General features: G+C 55.2%; 5 protein-coding genes across 5 annotated transcripts; 2 read left to right on the forward strand and 3 right to left on the reverse strand.

Moving 5' to 3' along the window:
• Positions 1–1,060: 1,060 nt before the first annotated feature.
• On the forward strand, positions 1,061–2,028 carry DICSQDRAFT_146098 (uncharacterized protein; the record flags this gene model as incomplete). The annotated part of the gene is made up of 6 exons (XM_007364408.1): positions 1,061–1,093; positions 1,154–1,278; positions 1,342–1,426; positions 1,481–1,636; positions 1,713–1,856; positions 1,921–2,028. The coding sequence occupies 6 exons, from the start codon at positions 1,061–1,063 to the stop codon at positions 2,026–2,028; spliced, it is 651 nt and encodes a 216-aa protein (XP_007364470.1).
• Positions 2,029–2,529: 501 nt separating this feature from the next.
• On the reverse strand, positions 2,530–3,157 carry DICSQDRAFT_84077 (uncharacterized protein; the record flags this gene model as incomplete). Its single annotated transcript, XM_007364409.1, has 3 exons — positions 2,530–2,688; positions 2,766–2,986; positions 3,079–3,157. The coding sequence occupies 3 exons, from the start codon at positions 3,155–3,157 to the stop codon at positions 2,665–2,667; spliced, it is 324 nt and encodes a 107-aa protein (XP_007364471.1). The 3' UTR covers positions 2,530–2,664.
• A 161-nt stretch (positions 3,158–3,318) lies between these two features.
• DICSQDRAFT_135378 (FAD/NAD(P)-binding domain-containing protein) lies at positions 3,319–5,389 on the reverse strand. Its single transcript, XM_007364410.1, has 4 exons — positions 5,301–5,389; positions 4,660–5,246; positions 3,956–4,606; positions 3,319–3,898 (listed from the first exon to the last, which is right to left on the reverse strand). Exons 1-4 carry the CDS (start codon positions 5,354–5,356, stop codon positions 3,432–3,434), a joined length of 1,761 nt encoding a protein of 586 aa, XP_007364472.1. The 5' UTR covers positions 5,357–5,389; the 3' UTR covers positions 3,319–3,431.
• Positions 5,390–5,581: 192 nt separating this feature from the next.
• Positions 5,582–9,213, reverse strand: DICSQDRAFT_154309 (20S proteasome subunit). The gene is made up of 13 exons (XM_007364411.1): positions 9,180–9,213; positions 9,084–9,127; positions 8,933–9,027; positions 8,789–8,870; positions 8,552–8,707; positions 8,264–8,481; positions 7,535–8,209; positions 6,798–7,477; positions 6,332–6,743; positions 6,143–6,277; positions 6,002–6,088; positions 5,846–5,950; positions 5,582–5,790 (listed from the first exon to the last, which is right to left on the reverse strand). Exons 1-7 carry the CDS (start codon positions 9,200–9,202, stop codon positions 8,036–8,038), a joined length of 792 nt encoding a protein of 263 aa, XP_007364473.1. The 5' UTR covers positions 9,203–9,213; the 3' UTR covers positions 5,582–5,790; positions 5,846–5,950; positions 6,002–6,088; positions 6,143–6,277; positions 6,332–6,743; positions 6,798–7,477; positions 7,535–8,035.
• A 172-nt stretch (positions 9,214–9,385) lies between these two features.
• On the forward strand, positions 9,386–14,570 carry DICSQDRAFT_179777 (beta and beta-prime subunits of DNA dependent RNA-polymerase). The gene is made up of 15 exons (XM_007364412.1): positions 9,386–9,550; positions 9,621–9,753; positions 9,817–9,966; positions 10,016–10,381; positions 10,432–10,647; positions 10,708–11,214; positions 11,273–11,363; positions 11,413–11,988; positions 12,046–12,330; positions 12,383–12,810; positions 12,861–13,107; positions 13,166–13,521; positions 13,579–14,142; positions 14,201–14,388; positions 14,447–14,570. Exons 1-15 carry the CDS (start codon positions 9,513–9,515, stop codon positions 14,514–14,516), a joined length of 4,215 nt encoding a protein of 1,404 aa, XP_007364474.1. The 5' UTR covers positions 9,386–9,512; the 3' UTR covers positions 14,517–14,570.
• The last annotated feature ends 292 nt before the right edge of the window (positions 14,571–14,862 follow it).

Consider the following 14,862-nt stretch of genomic DNA (forward strand, 5'->3'; position numbering starts at 1 on the left):
AAGGGTGCGCTTGTCAACCGGAAACCCCATGTAGCAGAGATGCTCGACCCAATCGCAGAGCGCGTCTTCCTCTTCGGGCGAGAGACGCTGGGATCGAGCATGACTAGCACGCCGGGATGTGCGGAGACCTTGGTGTCGCATCCGGAGGGTTGCCTCTGGAACTCCCATGGCTGCTGCAATAGATCTGTAAGTCTCACCATGGTTCCGCCCTTCTTCATACTGCTGGATAGCTTCGCGCATGGTCTCCTCGGTATATTGACGTGTGCACCGCCGACTGCCTTTGGGAGCGCCCGTAAGAGGTCGCCTGAGAGCCTTCGGACGAGACATGGGAAAGAAGCAGGATAGAAAGGGAAAACGAGAGCACCAGGAAGCCACGCAAGAGAAGCACCGAAGCAGGACAGCAGGAGACGCTGTCACTGCATCCGTGGCAACAGTCGAGGAGCGCTCTATTTTAAAGTCCGACTTATCTTGGTCAGTGGCTGAATGTCACGCTCGAAAGACCCCTTCCCAACCTTCAAATGCCGCAACCCGGAATCCTTCGGAACTTCGACGAGAACGTTTATTGAGCATTTTAAGAACACTTTGCAAAGTTACAAGAAGATCGGCCATGCCGATCTTTGCGTGACAACTCAACAAGGTCGGTAAACCCTCAAAACCCTACTCAGATTGACTTGTATCGGGAGCAAATTCCTCCCGATTTCCTTCGTTCTTTTTGGAAGTGATAGTTCAGAAGCACGTAGTTTCATTTGTAACATTTGTGCATTTATTGACAGGGAAATGCGAGACCTAGAGGCGTGTCAGTCGCTTCTGGGGTCAGGCGCTTAATGCGTCGCTTCTGGGGTCGCACTAGTACTCAGTCGTCTCTGCTCGTGCTATCCACAGCCACTCTGACAAGGAAAATGGCGCCCCCCAGTGAACCTCCTGTTGAATACGGAAGCAACATTAATGTCCGGCCCTTGCAATACTGTTAGTAGCGTTCGCCCCTGCAACCATAGGAACGTTCTGAAGTGCGCCTGGACTAGCTGATGTCCCAAGAGCCATTCGGACTGGTATCAATGCAATGCGCAGTGACTCGTTAACCCGGTACCTCAGAGTTAGTCTCGGGTAACACAGATGAATATTTGGGTGGACAGACGCTGACTGGCTCGTGTAGGCAGGAGACTTCTCGTCAGCTTTCTATGATCTACGGGATTGTATCGCGGGGATACTCAGACATATCGAGGCAATTCGCCTGGGCCGAGCCCTCACTGTTGACCACGGCGACGCGGTTTGCACCTTGTACGTCGAGCGCAGCATAAGCTCACCTCTAAGTGTTCGTCCTCCTAATCCATGTGATCACAGCCGTCTTCCAGAGGACAAGGATAGTAAGCTACATCTATACCTGATGGGCCTGTTGCGCAAGATACAGACTAAGGAATTCACCAAGGTAAAAGCATTGAGAATATCTGGGCGAGACATGATAGGTTGACCGTCTCTTCAGCGACAAACCGAGGTCCGCGGTGCTATCGGTACCCTGTTCAGGGAGAACCTTGGCGATCGAGAAGCAGAACCGATCGATATCGTACTGCTTGGTACTTCGCCGGAGAAGCAAGGCCATGGTTACGGCAAAGCGTTGGTGAAAGCGGTCACCGACATTGTGGGTGGTGCAATCGGATCGCAGGAGAACGATGAAACTGACTGTTGTTGTCATTGCAATACAACGTACCATGCAGGGAGATGCAAAGGGCCTCGCGGTGACCGTAGTGACTACGGATGCGTACAAGTTCTACGAGGCTGTGGGAGTCAAGCTTGTCGCGGAGACGATCGTCGGGGTGGACAACCCGAGTTGGGATGGTGCACCCATCCATGTCCGTCTCGTAAGTGTCGCCGACATCGAGGCCGCTGTATCATAGTGAAAATACTGACAACTTTTCCGAGCAGCTGCTGAGGGAACCTCACCGGCATGGCAGCGGGGAGGAACAGATACCGAAGGCAGCGTCCGATGAATCTTCCGTAATCACACACAGAACCGGCCGAACCGAGCTCTGAAGGATTAAGGGCCTCCGTTTATTCTCAGCGATTCCTCGTATGTATGCTAATTATTGATTGCAGAACAACTCTGATGGGCATGTTTCGTGCTCTTACAGCAGCGAAGTATCGAGACGATTCAGTAGACAATTGACAACTGAGGCGCCGGCATCGCGATATCATTACCAACTCGCAGTAAGCTGAGCCGCTTCCATGTTGATAGAACTTAACAAGGCTTCAGAGCTGCAAGCTCGACCGAGGCATGCCTCGTATCACCGCGTCGATACGAGCGAGTGTCATTCATTCTGGCCCGTAATGCGCAGCGGAGCTACTAATCGCCAAGGAGGCTCTTGTCGGTCTGTCTAGCGGCCTAGTCTTGCAGTGAATCCGACATCGCCCCTGTAATGCTGGGGCTTGGGCCTTATGGCGTGTTCAGCGAGTGGGTACGAATACGCGTCGCGCACACAATTTAAGACGGATGGTCGCTGCAGCAACGGCAAGAATATTCATGCATGGACGTGGCGTAAACCAATGAGGTGTCTGGTCTTGCCGCTCCCAGATATGACCGTGAAGTAGCGGGTGTTCCAAGCAGGGGTACAGGTGGTTCCATTAAATAAAAGTGCCGCCGATGTCCATTATATCTCGCAAACTGTACAATTAGTGCCGGGTCGCTCCTCCGCTCTGTCGTAGGCGACCCACCGCGCATCAGCCTGGCATTCAGCCATGATCTGCATGCAATTGAATCCTGTAAGACGCACCTGTACAAGGTCAATCTCCCACTCCTCTAGATCGTGTTTCCAGAACCGCGACGGGGCCTGCCAGAACTCCTCGAACACCTTCGCGCTGCTCGAGCTCTTCTTAGCCGCGCCTGAACCAGACGCAGCGGCAGCGGGCGCGGTCTGGAACTTCTTCACAAATTCGCCGAAGCGTTCCTTGAGCTCCTGGGGCGCGAACGGATGCGGGTGCTGCTCCTCGGGTTCTACGAGCGCGACACAAGTGCGCGCAGAGGCACGCGTATCCAATTAGCGCCGAGCCGTCCACATGAAGTAAAGACAGAGTGTAGTTGCGCACTTGAGGGCCACTGCCGTTTTCCTAGAAAGCGAATGAGGGGTTGGCGAGCCTGGTTGGCGAGGCGTAGTGAGGGGTGCATGGTGGAGGTCGACAAGAGAGGTGTGCTGGTCGGTCAATCGGCCGACTCCGGCTACTCACTACGCCCGGCGCCTGTGCATGTCTATGGCAGCTTGCTCCTTGGGCGGAAGTCCTTGGACCGCATTCCATCTCAATTCCACTCAAGCACCCTGCTCAAATTGGGCATTTGCTACAAGTTATTTCGTATATGCTGAGTGAAAGAGCCCCTCTCATGCGTGCATGTACATAGAATACAGCTTCATGTCTCGCTGCCATACTCCATTCCCAGCCTCAGCTCACCATTCGTCCGCCGTGCTCGAATCCTCCTCGGTAGCGTCTAAGGGCGGCCAGAAAGAGTCTATCTCCTCCGGGTTTCGTTCATCATCAACCTTCTCCTCTTCGCCATCGCTCTTCTTATAGCTTTCCTTCACCACGGAACGCCGGACGCCAGCAGCTTTCAACTGCTCGACCGCCTTCCAGAACATGGCCTCTGCGTTCTCTGTCGCTACGTCGGCAATGGCAGGCAACAGCTGTGTTGGAGGCGGCGTCAAAATGGCACCACTATCGGACGGCGTAGATGGAGGAGCTGCACCGGAAGGCGGGTTGTGTGTGTAGAAGACGGTGAAGAGCGGCCTCGTTGGGGTCGTCTCTGGAGAAGAGGGAGATATGGCGAGGCTCAAAGCTGCTTCTAGATAGGGTCGCAGCAGTTCCTTGGGACTGGACGGATCCGACGTGGGAAGAGGCAATGAAATATTGAGGATGTCTGGAATGCGCCATGAGCCCCTCTGACTGGTCTGTAGACTCGAGAACCGTAGCTCACATTTCCCTCTCGGTGCGGACATGCTCGCCTCTCCTGTGACCAAAGCATGGGCCGCTGTCGTGGTCGAGCCATCGGGCAATGCACCTGGTGGGAAGACAAGCAGGGCGGTATCGACCTCATAATTTGGCGGTGCTGGCTTGTCGGATAGCTCGTCCTCGACACCCTCAATAGATTCCTCTACCTCAGGAGCGGGAGTCTCTTCCGGTGCATCTACTGGCGTGAAAACCAATGGATGTTCCAGTATCGCAATACATCGAGCTATCGGGTAGTGCGCATGCGAGACGGAAGGGACATCGTGCGAGGAAGACGTTATCGGGGCGGACGGGCGGACATAATCCGGAGCCGACAGAAGGATCGTACTGGTCAGCTGCTCGTCGATGTCTTCCAGCTGAACTTCATATCGGGAGGCTGTCTTGGCAGAGTCAGAAGCAGCCTTCTCAACCTCAAGGCTATCCGCTAGGGAAGACGCCTTGACGGAGAGCACGCGGCGACCAAGGATATACGTTCCGCCCTTGACGGCTGATGTTCGACAGAAACCTTGCGCTGTCTCGCCCAGGCCCCCATAGTGTCCGACAAGGAAGGGAGAAGCACCATATCGGCCCGCAGAGCGTAGATACTGCCGTATTCTCCGGAGGACCGGAAGAGTGTGTTCTGCATATCATTGAATATATACACGTTACGACAGATACTGGAACTCTCCGTACCTTCTCCGGTTGTGCAGAAGGCTATGGCATATGCGATGGCGTTAACAGCCTTACCGTTGAGAGAGAAGACCTCGCGCAGGTATTGGCTAAAGGGCATCTGCTCCTTTCCCTCTAGTTCCTTCTTGTCCTCAAATTCCCCGGCCGCAAACATGAGGAAGCGCATCAATCGTCGCTTGTCAATGAGTGATAAGGCCTTGCTCTTGAACACATCCTCCTTGCTCCCGGGCACACTCTGTACAAACCCCGGTCGGTCGTAAACGGCGACCTTCTCGAGGAGTTTGAAGGAGCCGTAGCGCGAGACTCCAGAGGCGACGAGGGCGTCGATGTGCGATCCGATGGAGGGAACGATGGACGGGGCGAGTGAGACAGCATACTGTCTTGACTGTGGCGGAATGGACTCTGAACGGGAGATGGAGGTGTATCGCTCTTTCTGAGTCGCGAGGTAGTCGGAGGACGGGGTGTCCTTGCGACCGGAGCGTATGTCTGCCCATTCTGCAAGCTCGTCCAATGTGAGGGATGCCTCGTCGCCGCCGTAGTACTGATTGTTGTCTACATGCGCGACCTTGAAGCCAGCTTTGGATAGCGCACTGCGCAGGCTAGTCTTGAGCGATGGTGACTGGAAGAAGCGACATGGTGCTCACGCAGCAGCAATCGACTCGGAGAGACCAGTTCCTAGCACAATCGCGTCAAATTCCATTCTCCGTACTCACTGGTCACTACTGCGATTCCGATGCAGGGGCAGGCAAAGTACTTAAATGTACATGTACAGAGGCAGACTGAGACGGACCGGAAGCGCGCGACGGGCCCTGTGCTCGATCGGCGGCATCAGGCGGAACAGCGGACCTGGCCAATGCCGGGGATTAGACGCCAAATTTCCACTTTTGCAAAAAATTGCCGCGTGCCTCAACTTTCTCTCCCGCGGGTTCTCAACCGCTCTCTCTGCTCCTGCCTCTCTGCCCATTTCACTCGACATTCCCTACATCGTCCGCAATGGCCAAGGCAGCAGACAAGAAGGCTGACAAAAAGGCCAAGGCCTCCACCCCCGCGAAGAAGGCTGCTGCGCCTGCTCCCGCCAAGGCTGCTGCTAAGCCTATCTCCTCTAAGGAGATCCTGGCTAAGGCTAAGGAGCAGGTATGTGTTCACGCATTATGTTCCGCCATATACGTCCTCATTGTTATAATTGTAGGAAAAGAAGAAGAAGTCGAAGGGGAAGAAGGCAGAGAGCAGCAGCGAGGAGTCGTCCGAGTCCGACTCTGAGGATGAGAAGCCCAAGGCGAAGGCCAACGGCGTGGTATGTTTTCTGACTTTTTCTCATTACCGTTCTCATACATTCATCTGTCAGGCTAAGGCCGCTACCAAGGCCAAGGAGTCCAGCTCTGAGAGCTCCGACTCTGATTCGGAGAGCGACGCTCCTGCTACTAACGGCAAGGTCAGTATTGTTCGTAGAGCCTTGCAGGTCGACTCATCTAATTTGCTGCACCAGGCTAAGCTCACACCAAAAGCGGCTGCAAAACCCACTGCCAAGGGCTCCAGCTCCAGCGACGAGTCGTCAGAATCTGAGTCGGAATCCGAGTCTGCCAAGAAGCCTGCTGCTATTCCTAAAGCCGCTAATGCTAAGGTGCGCTTCTATCTACCTGCCAAAACGTTCGTATATCAATCTTCCTGGTCGCAGAAGGCTGCAGCACCCTCGAGTTCGAGCTCAGAGGAGTCTTCCGACGACGAGAAGCCCAAGGCCGCGCAAGTAAAGGCGACACCCAAGAAGACGGCTTCCTCATCATCCGACGAATCTTCCGAGAGCTCCTCCGAGGATGAGGCCCCCGCGAAGGCGAAGACGACCCCCGCGAGCGCGAAGAAGGCTGCCCCTGCGAAGAAGGCCGACTCTAGCAGCGGTGAGAGCGACTCTGATGGGTCGGACTCGTCTGAAGAGGAGGAAGTTCCCAAGGCTAAGAAGGCAGCAGCCCCCGCGAAGAAGGATAAGTCCAAGAAGGATGAGTCGTCGTCCGACGAGGATTCTTCTGAGGATTCTGACGAAGAGTCTGAGGATGTGGAGATGGCCGATGCTACCAAGGCTCCTGCTGCTAAGGGTGAGCCCCAACGGTTCCATTCGATCCACATCCGTCCTCATGACTCTGTACCAGGCAAGCGCAAAGCCGAGGAGGACGCACCCGCGCCCACCAAAAAGGTCAAGATCGCTAATGGCGACGCGGCGCCTGCCGAAGGCGGGTCCGAGACTAAAACCGTCTTCGTAGGCCGCCTGTCCTGGAATGTCGACAACGACTGGCTGGCACAAGAGTTCGCGGAGTGCGGTGAGGTCGTCTCCGCGCGCGTCCAGATGGACCGCAACACCGGTCGCTCGCGCGGATTCGGCTACGTCACGTTCGCGACGACCGAGGCCGTCGAGGCCGCCCTCAAGCTTTCGGGCAAGGAGATCGACGGTCGCCCGATCAACGTAGACAAGTCTGAGGACAAGGACAAGACCGCCGTTCGCCAGAGCCGCGCGGAGAAGTTCGGGGACACACCCAACGAGCCCTCCGCGGTTCTCTTCGTCGGCAACCTCAGCTGGGACTCGACCGAGGACGGCCTATGGGAGGTATTCGGCTCGTACGGTGACGTGAAGAGCGTGCGGCTCCCCACGAACCCTGAGACGGGCAAGCCCAAGGGCTTCGGCTACGTCGAGTTCACGGACATCGAGGCTGCGAAGAAGGCGTACGAGGGTGTCTCGGGCACCGAAATCGACGGCCGTCCCGTACGTCTCGACTACAGCCAGCCCAGAGACAACAATGGCGGAGGCCGCGGTGGTGGTCGCGGTGGCGGACGTGTAAGTGGTGCATCCAGTCGTGCATGGAGACTTTGGGGCTGATTGTCGTCGGTGCAGGGTTTCGGTGACCGTGGGGGTCGTGGGGGTGGTCGCGGCGGCCGTGGTGGCTTTGGTGACCGCGGTGGTCGTGGTGGTCGTGGCGGTCGTGGGGGCTTCGGTGATCGTGGTGGTCGTGGAGGCGGACGTGGTGGTCGCGGCGGTGCCCGCACAGGGGCTATTGCTGAGCCCCAAGGCAAGAAGATGACCTTCTGAGCCTACGTTCCGGGTCCATGGCCATTTATGTCTTATATGCTTTCGTCTCTTCATGCTGTTTTTATGACGTAGCTAGGACTTTGCTTGCTTCCACCATTCTTGTTGCCCCGTGCTCCCCTTCGGCCAGCCAGCACGACTGCCGATCCAAAATGTACCATTACTGCAGCTAGTGCAATGACTAGGAATATTTGCTTCTCGGGTGCTATGTTCACATCGTCATGCTATCCCTCAAACTCGGACGCGCACACGGTCGTAGAAGAATGATGCGTCGTTGCAACCGTGAAGTCCAGAGTAATACATACACGCTTAGTCTTTCTCCGCGTACGCCAGCAGGTGTCGCTCGATCTCTGCCGTATCCATGACTCGCCACTGTCCTCGCGTCTTAGGGTTCTCCTCATCACCCTCTGAAACAATGCCAATCTCAACCTCATCGGGCTTGAAGTCAGTGGCATGGACAGTAGAAATAGCCTCGATAGCCATCTACACTCAGAGGTCGATGAACGTTCTCGTTTTCTAAAGGATGTCAGAGCGTACCTCGATGACCTCGGCGCGCGAGAGCGTCTTGCCCGCCTTGACAGCATCGTCAGCACCGCGACCGGAGTCGAGCTTCTTCCACTTCTTCTCGAGGTGGTTCATCGCTTCCTGCTGTTTCTGACCGGCCGCTGTTGCGTGGAAGCCGACGAAGTACCCGGCAGGGTCCAGCTTGAAGCATTGTGGGCCAAACTCGGGGTCGCTCCCAATGAGGATCATCGCTGAAGAGTCGCCCCCAATGTAAGCATCATCAGATACTCGGGCTGCTTCGACGTTACGAAAGTGGCGTACCGATACCAAGTGGCCGCATAGCTGCTCGCTGCGTATATACTTGGTTGATGTTGGCCATGCGCCGGGCGAGCGCGTCTGGGGTGATCTCATAGCCGTACTTGTAACGGAAGTCAGCGGCTTCTGATCGTGCCCGCATGACTTGTGCACGGGCATCGGCTACAGGCGGGGAGAGTTGAGGCAGGAAGGGAGGGAACACATAAGACGAAAGGCTCGACAAGCAGGTGGCTGGCCACACACCAATGAGACCAGTCATGACACAGCCGATTGTGGGCGTGATGCTGAACAAGTGGGTGACGGTGTCAGCATCGAGCAGCTTGTCCTGAGGGTGTGCACGAGTTATTAGACAGCCGCGTAATCGGAGTGCAACAAACAACGACGTACGGGAACCTTCTTCTGCGTGATGACAACCGCGGTATCCTTTCCTCTTACAGCAATAGCGGTATGTCCAGACCCTGAGATAGCCTTGAACGCATATTCTGCGGAGAGTACTGTCAGATGCAGCCCGCCGGTAGTATGTATTTCCTGTACTGACCTACTTGGTACAACCGACCCTCCGGGGAGAATACAGTAAGATATCTATGGCGGATGATAAGAAAGAACGCACAGAACAAAGAAATGGGATACACACCTGTCGTAAGAGGTCCTGGACATGTTGAGTGGGGAGAGAGGGAAGGCGTGTGGTGCTTTGGACGAGGACGCGCAAGTCACCGCGACGCGCGTATCTCGATCTCGATCTCTCTACCTCACAGTCACATGACCTCAAAAGTATACGGGCGCTCCTCTGTCCTACTCGAGCTCAGGCAAAGCTCCAGTCATTTCTTGTCCTCTTGCCCGCTTCAGCTCGTCTTGCTGCCTCTGTCTCTCCACGCGCGCACACCGACTCGCTCGCAACTCCTTAGACTCTGGTGGCGGCTCAGGATTCTGATAAGGCGCAGCCGGTGCGCGAGAGGAGCGGTGCAGGATGAAAGAGTCCGTGTCCCACAAGGCTCCGAAGGTCATGTACGTACCTTCGCCCACACCCCATGGTATCTCCATCGCTAAGAAGACATTTAAATGACATATTCTATAGTAAGAAATTGCAGTTCAGTCTGCTCAACAATCAGGACACGGTCAAGCTCGCCGAGTTCGAAGTTACTCATCGCGATCTCTACACTCCCATCGACCGCCTGCCCGTTAAGAACGGCGTCCTCGATCGACGTCTCGTACGTATTTTCATATGCTTATAGCGGTTACCTGAGCGTCGAATGAACATACATCTGCCGCAGGGAACAACAGAGAAGAGCGCTTACTGCGAAACCTGCGGCCTCAATTCCGTCGACTGTGTCGGTCACTATGCGTACATCAAGCTCGTTGTTCCCGTCTTCCATATTGGCTACTTCAAGCACACCATTAGCATCTTACAGTGCATATGCAAAGTGTGTATTCATCTGCTAATCTCACTGCCTCATACTAAACCGCATTTAGACATGTGCCCGAGTGCTGCTTGAAGAACCCGACCGTCGCGCGTACCTCAAGCGTTTCCGGAGACCGAACCTTGAGAATCTTCAGAGACTGAACCTCTGCAAGGCCGTTCTCGCTCTTGCACGGAAGACTGTCTACTGTCCTTATTGCTCTGCCACCAATGGTGTCGTCAAGAAGGCCGGCGCCCTCAAGATCATCCACGACAAGTTCCGCGCCAAGAAGACAGCAGAAGAGATGGAGAAATGGAAGAGGACGTTTGGACCCGCTGTAGAGGCCCAGAAAGAGCTCGGCATGTACATCAACAAGGCCGTGCACGAGGACTTGAACCCGCTGAAGGTCCTTGACTTGTTCAAACGTATCTCAAACGAGGTCTGTCCTTTCTACCATCCTTTCCTGTGTCTTGTCTGATGCTTTTCCAGGATTGCGAGTTGCTTGGTCTTCGGCCAGAGTTTGGAAGACCCGAGCAGTTCATCTGGCAATACATCTCCGTCCCCCCTGTCGCCATCCGCCCGTCTGTCGCGCAGGACGGCGCGTCGAACGAGGATGATCTGACTGTCAAGCTCACCGAGATTGTCTTCAGCAATGCTCTTATCAAACAAGGTCTTCTTAAAGGTGCTCCCACTGCACAATTCATGGTCAGAACATCACGCTCATATCTCCTCACAAGAATCCCACTGACGAAAGTCGGCTTGCAGGAACAATGGGAGTTTCTTCAGCTGTCAGTTGCCATGTACATCAACTCCGAACTGCCCGGGGTCCCTTCGCAAATGGGCCAGAAGCCAATACGTGGTTTCTGCCAGCGACTGAAGGGCAAGCAGGGTCGTTTCCGTGGTAACCTCTCCGGAAAGCGTGTCGACTTCTCTGGCCGTACCGTCATCTCGCCTGATCCTAATTTGCGAATTGACGAGGTTGCCGTGCCCGAGCGCGTTGCCAAGATCCTCACCTATCCCGAACGCGTCACGGCTCACAACATCGACCGACTGAAGAAGGCGGTTCGGAATGGTTGTGACGTCCATCCGGGAGCCAACTACGTTACCGCAGGTAGTAATGGGTTCAAGAAGTACTTGAAATTCGGCAACCGAACTGCCATTGCCGATGGCCTGCGCGTAGGTGATATTGTCGAGCGCCATGTGATCGACGGGGACATCGCGTTGTTCAATCGACAACCAAGTTTGCATAAGCTTTCGATCATGTGTCACCGGGTAAGCCTCTGCGCATTCCCTGACTACTAACAAGCGATAACCTAACATGTTCACTCAGATTAAAGTACGACCATGGCGCTCTTTCCGCTTGAACGAGTGTGTATGCGGCCCCTACAACGCCGACTTCGACGGTGACGAGATGAATCTTCGTACGCGCACCCATGTATCTGTGCCTCTCGATAACTTACGGCCTACCAGACGTCCCCCAGACGGAAGAGGCTCGGACAGAAGCCCTCGAGCTCATGTCCGTCAAGCACAACCTCGTAACGCCCCGAAACGGAGAGCCCGTCATTGCCGCCATCCAAGACTTCATCACCGCCTCCTTTCTCCTCTCCCGCCGTGATACCTTCTTCGACCGCCGCCAGTTCACGCAAATATGCTCCTATTTCGGCGACGCAGATCTCCAGATCGACATTCCACCACCGACGATCTGGAGGCCCGTCCGGCTCTGGACAGGCAAGCAGATCTTCAACGTCCTCATGCGCCCAAACCGCAAGTCCAGGGTCTTCGTGAACGTGGAAAGCAAGTGCAACAAGGAGGAGAAAGCCGACACGAAATGCTATCCGTGGATAGGGAAGCCCGCCCCAGATCTGTCGCCGAACGACGGGTGGCTTGTCATCGTGAACAGCGAGATCATGTGCGGTGTCATGGACAAGGCGACGGTTGGGAGCGGAAAGAAGAAGTCTGTGTTCGGAGTCATCATGCGGGACTATGGCCCACATGAAGCCGCCGCTGCGATGAACAGGGTCGCGAAGCTCTGTGCACGGTATCTTGGTTAGTTCATCTATCTCTCATCACCTGCTTCCATTGTGAGTTGACGTCTCTTCGTAGCCAACTTCGGATTTTCATTGGGCATCAACGACGTCATTCCTGGTCCCGTTCTGTCTGACAAGAAGGACTCTATGGTCGAGGCTGCGTATGCAGCTTGCGAGAAGCTCATCATTCGAGCGAAAAAAGGTCTTCTAGAGAACAAACCCGGTTGTGATCAAGAGCAGACGCTCGAAGCCGAGATCTCGAAGGTGCTGTCCGACGTTCGTGGCAACGTCGGTGAGATCTGTATGAAAGAGTTGAGCCGCCACAACGCTCCTCTGATCATGGCTACTTGCGGTTCTAAAGGTATGCGTACCTTCCGCATATATCTAGACACCTTCCATCAATTTGTCCCTAGGTTCCGTCATCAACGTCTCTCAGATGGTTGCCTGTGTCGGGCAACAGATCATTGCCGGCCATCGTGTGCCGGATGGCTTCCAGGACCGCTCCCTCCCACACTTCCCCAAGAAGTCCAGGGATCCTCCATCCAAGGGTTTCGTGCGCAACTCCTTCTACACTGGGCTTACTCCAACGGAGTTCCTGTTCCATGCCATCTCGGGTCGTGAAGGTCTGGTCGATACTGCTGTCAAGACGGCTGAGACCGGTTACATGCAGCGACGTCTGATGAAGGCACTCGAGGACCTAGTGACGCACTACGATTCCTCAGTTCGTAACGCTGTTGGCGGTGTCGTGCAGTTCCGCTATGGTGACGATGGTCTGGACCCTGCATGCTTGGAGGGTGACGCTCAGCCTGTGGAGTACGAGCGAGCTTGGATCCATGCTTGCGTACGTCTTGTCCCTGACTCCGGTGCTCGCCTCCTCACCACCTTCTCTAGTCCGTCGCACCAAGATCTACTCGTGGTCTGCTTCCCTTCGAGATCATGGATCACGTCGATCGGGCACTCGCGACACGCAGGTTCACGTCAGAATGTACAGCGGCCTACATTGCGACAATACGCAAGTTCATCTCGGAGAACATCGCGCAGAAGCTCGGAGAGGTCCGCAAGGCGCATGGGATGTTCGAAGCCCTCGAGCGCGAGGAGGAGTGGGATGCCGACACTGACCTGTCCATGGGGGCGTCCTGTACGTGCCGTCCTCTAGCTGATTCGAGGGCGATACTGATGAGTTGCCTTTGTATCAGATGCTGACAAGATCGCGGTCGACAACAAAGTCAAGGTCACCGAGGAGCAGCTCAAGCTATTCCTCGACATCTGTTGGACGAAGTATGTCAAGGCGAAGATTGAGCCGGGCTCCACAGTCGGTGCGGTCGGTGCACAGTCCATCGGTGAGCCCGGAACGCAAATGACGCTGAAGACGTTCCACTTCGCGGGTGTTGCGTCCATGAACGTCACGCTTGGTGTGCCTCGTATCAAGGAGATCATCAACGCCGCGAAGGCGATCAGTACTCCTATCATCAGCTGTAAGCTCGTTACTGCTGACAGTGAGGCGTCTGCTCGTATCGTCAAGGGTCGGTTGGAGAGGACGCATATCGGCGACGTGAGTTACTGTCCTTGTTCAGTGGCAAGCACGACTAAAGAATGCGTGCCTCTCCAGATTGCTTCGATCCTTGAGGAAGCGTGGGCACCGGAGTACACGTACATCGGAATCATTGTCGATGCGAAGACCATCCAAGATTTACAGCTCGAGCTCACTCTGGATGACATCAAGTGGGCCATCGTCGCTGCACGGAAGCTGAAGATCAAGCAGGAATCCATCACAATCATTCCTCGCAAGAATCGTCTACGCATCTACATCGACGGCCCAGACAAGTACTACCGCCTTCGGGAGTTGAAGCGCGCGCTGCCAGACGTGGTTGTCAAAGGTGTCCCGACCATTCGTAGGGCCATCATCAACATCAAGGAGGGCGATGACCACCGCGGGAAGAAGGGCGACAAAGAACTTCTCGTTGAGGGATACGGCCTGCAGAAGGTCATGACTACACAGGGCATCGTCGGCGAGCAGACCACTTCCAACCACGTCATCGAGGTCGCACAGGTGCTCGGTATTGAGGCCGCTCGGAAGACGATTATCAATGAGATCAACTACACGATGAAGAGTCACGGTATGAGCATCGACCCACGGCACGTCATGTTGCTGGGAGATGTCATGTCCTACAAGGTACGCTAGCCGCCTTCATCATAACCTACAGGGGCTGAGGCGTTCTCAATTTCTGTAGGGAGAGGTCCTTGGCATTACTCGGTTCGGTGTGGCAAAAATGAAGGACAGCGTCCTCATGCTTGCCTCGTTCGAGAAGACGACAGATCACCTGTTCGACGCATCGGCATACGGCAAGACAGATGCTATTGCTGGCGTTTCGGAGAGTATCATCATGGGCAATCCTGCAGCAATGACAGGTACTTCCATGTGAGTATCCTTGACGTTCCTCTTGCGTACATGACCTTTGTACTGAAGCTTCTTTCAGGCCTGCGCTCGTCACCCCTGCGCCGTCCATTAGCAAGCCTCGGAAACTGCTGTTTGAAGGGGCTATGTGATGTTGTATTCGCACGTGTTGTATTCTAACTTATGTCATGAAGCATCTGTACTCTTTTTGGACACGCATGCTACGATCTTGGGTGAACCTTTCGGACTAGCGAACTGAGGGTGCGATGGCAACCTACTTTGAGCCACTTATTGCACTCGTTCCGCAGGGAACATCCGTGCCAGCCCCTGCAATGAGCCTGTGCCTACGGGTTGAACGATACTGCAGAGCAACAGATATCGCAGGAGTCGAGGCCACTCGAACTGGACTGGGTTCGCGGATCTGAGATAGGGCCACGCGAGGAATGACGGTGGCTGCTGGTGGTGGCGGGAACAGTTGCGCGTGATTTACGTTTGTCC

Source organism: Dichomitus squalens (genome assembly GCF_000275845.1).
Source record: "Dichomitus squalens LYAD-421 SS1 unplaced genomic scaffold DICSQscaffold_8, whole genome shotgun sequence".
NCBI classification, from domain to species: Eukaryota; Fungi; Basidiomycota; class Agaricomycetes; order Polyporales; family Polyporaceae; genus Dichomitus; species Dichomitus squalens.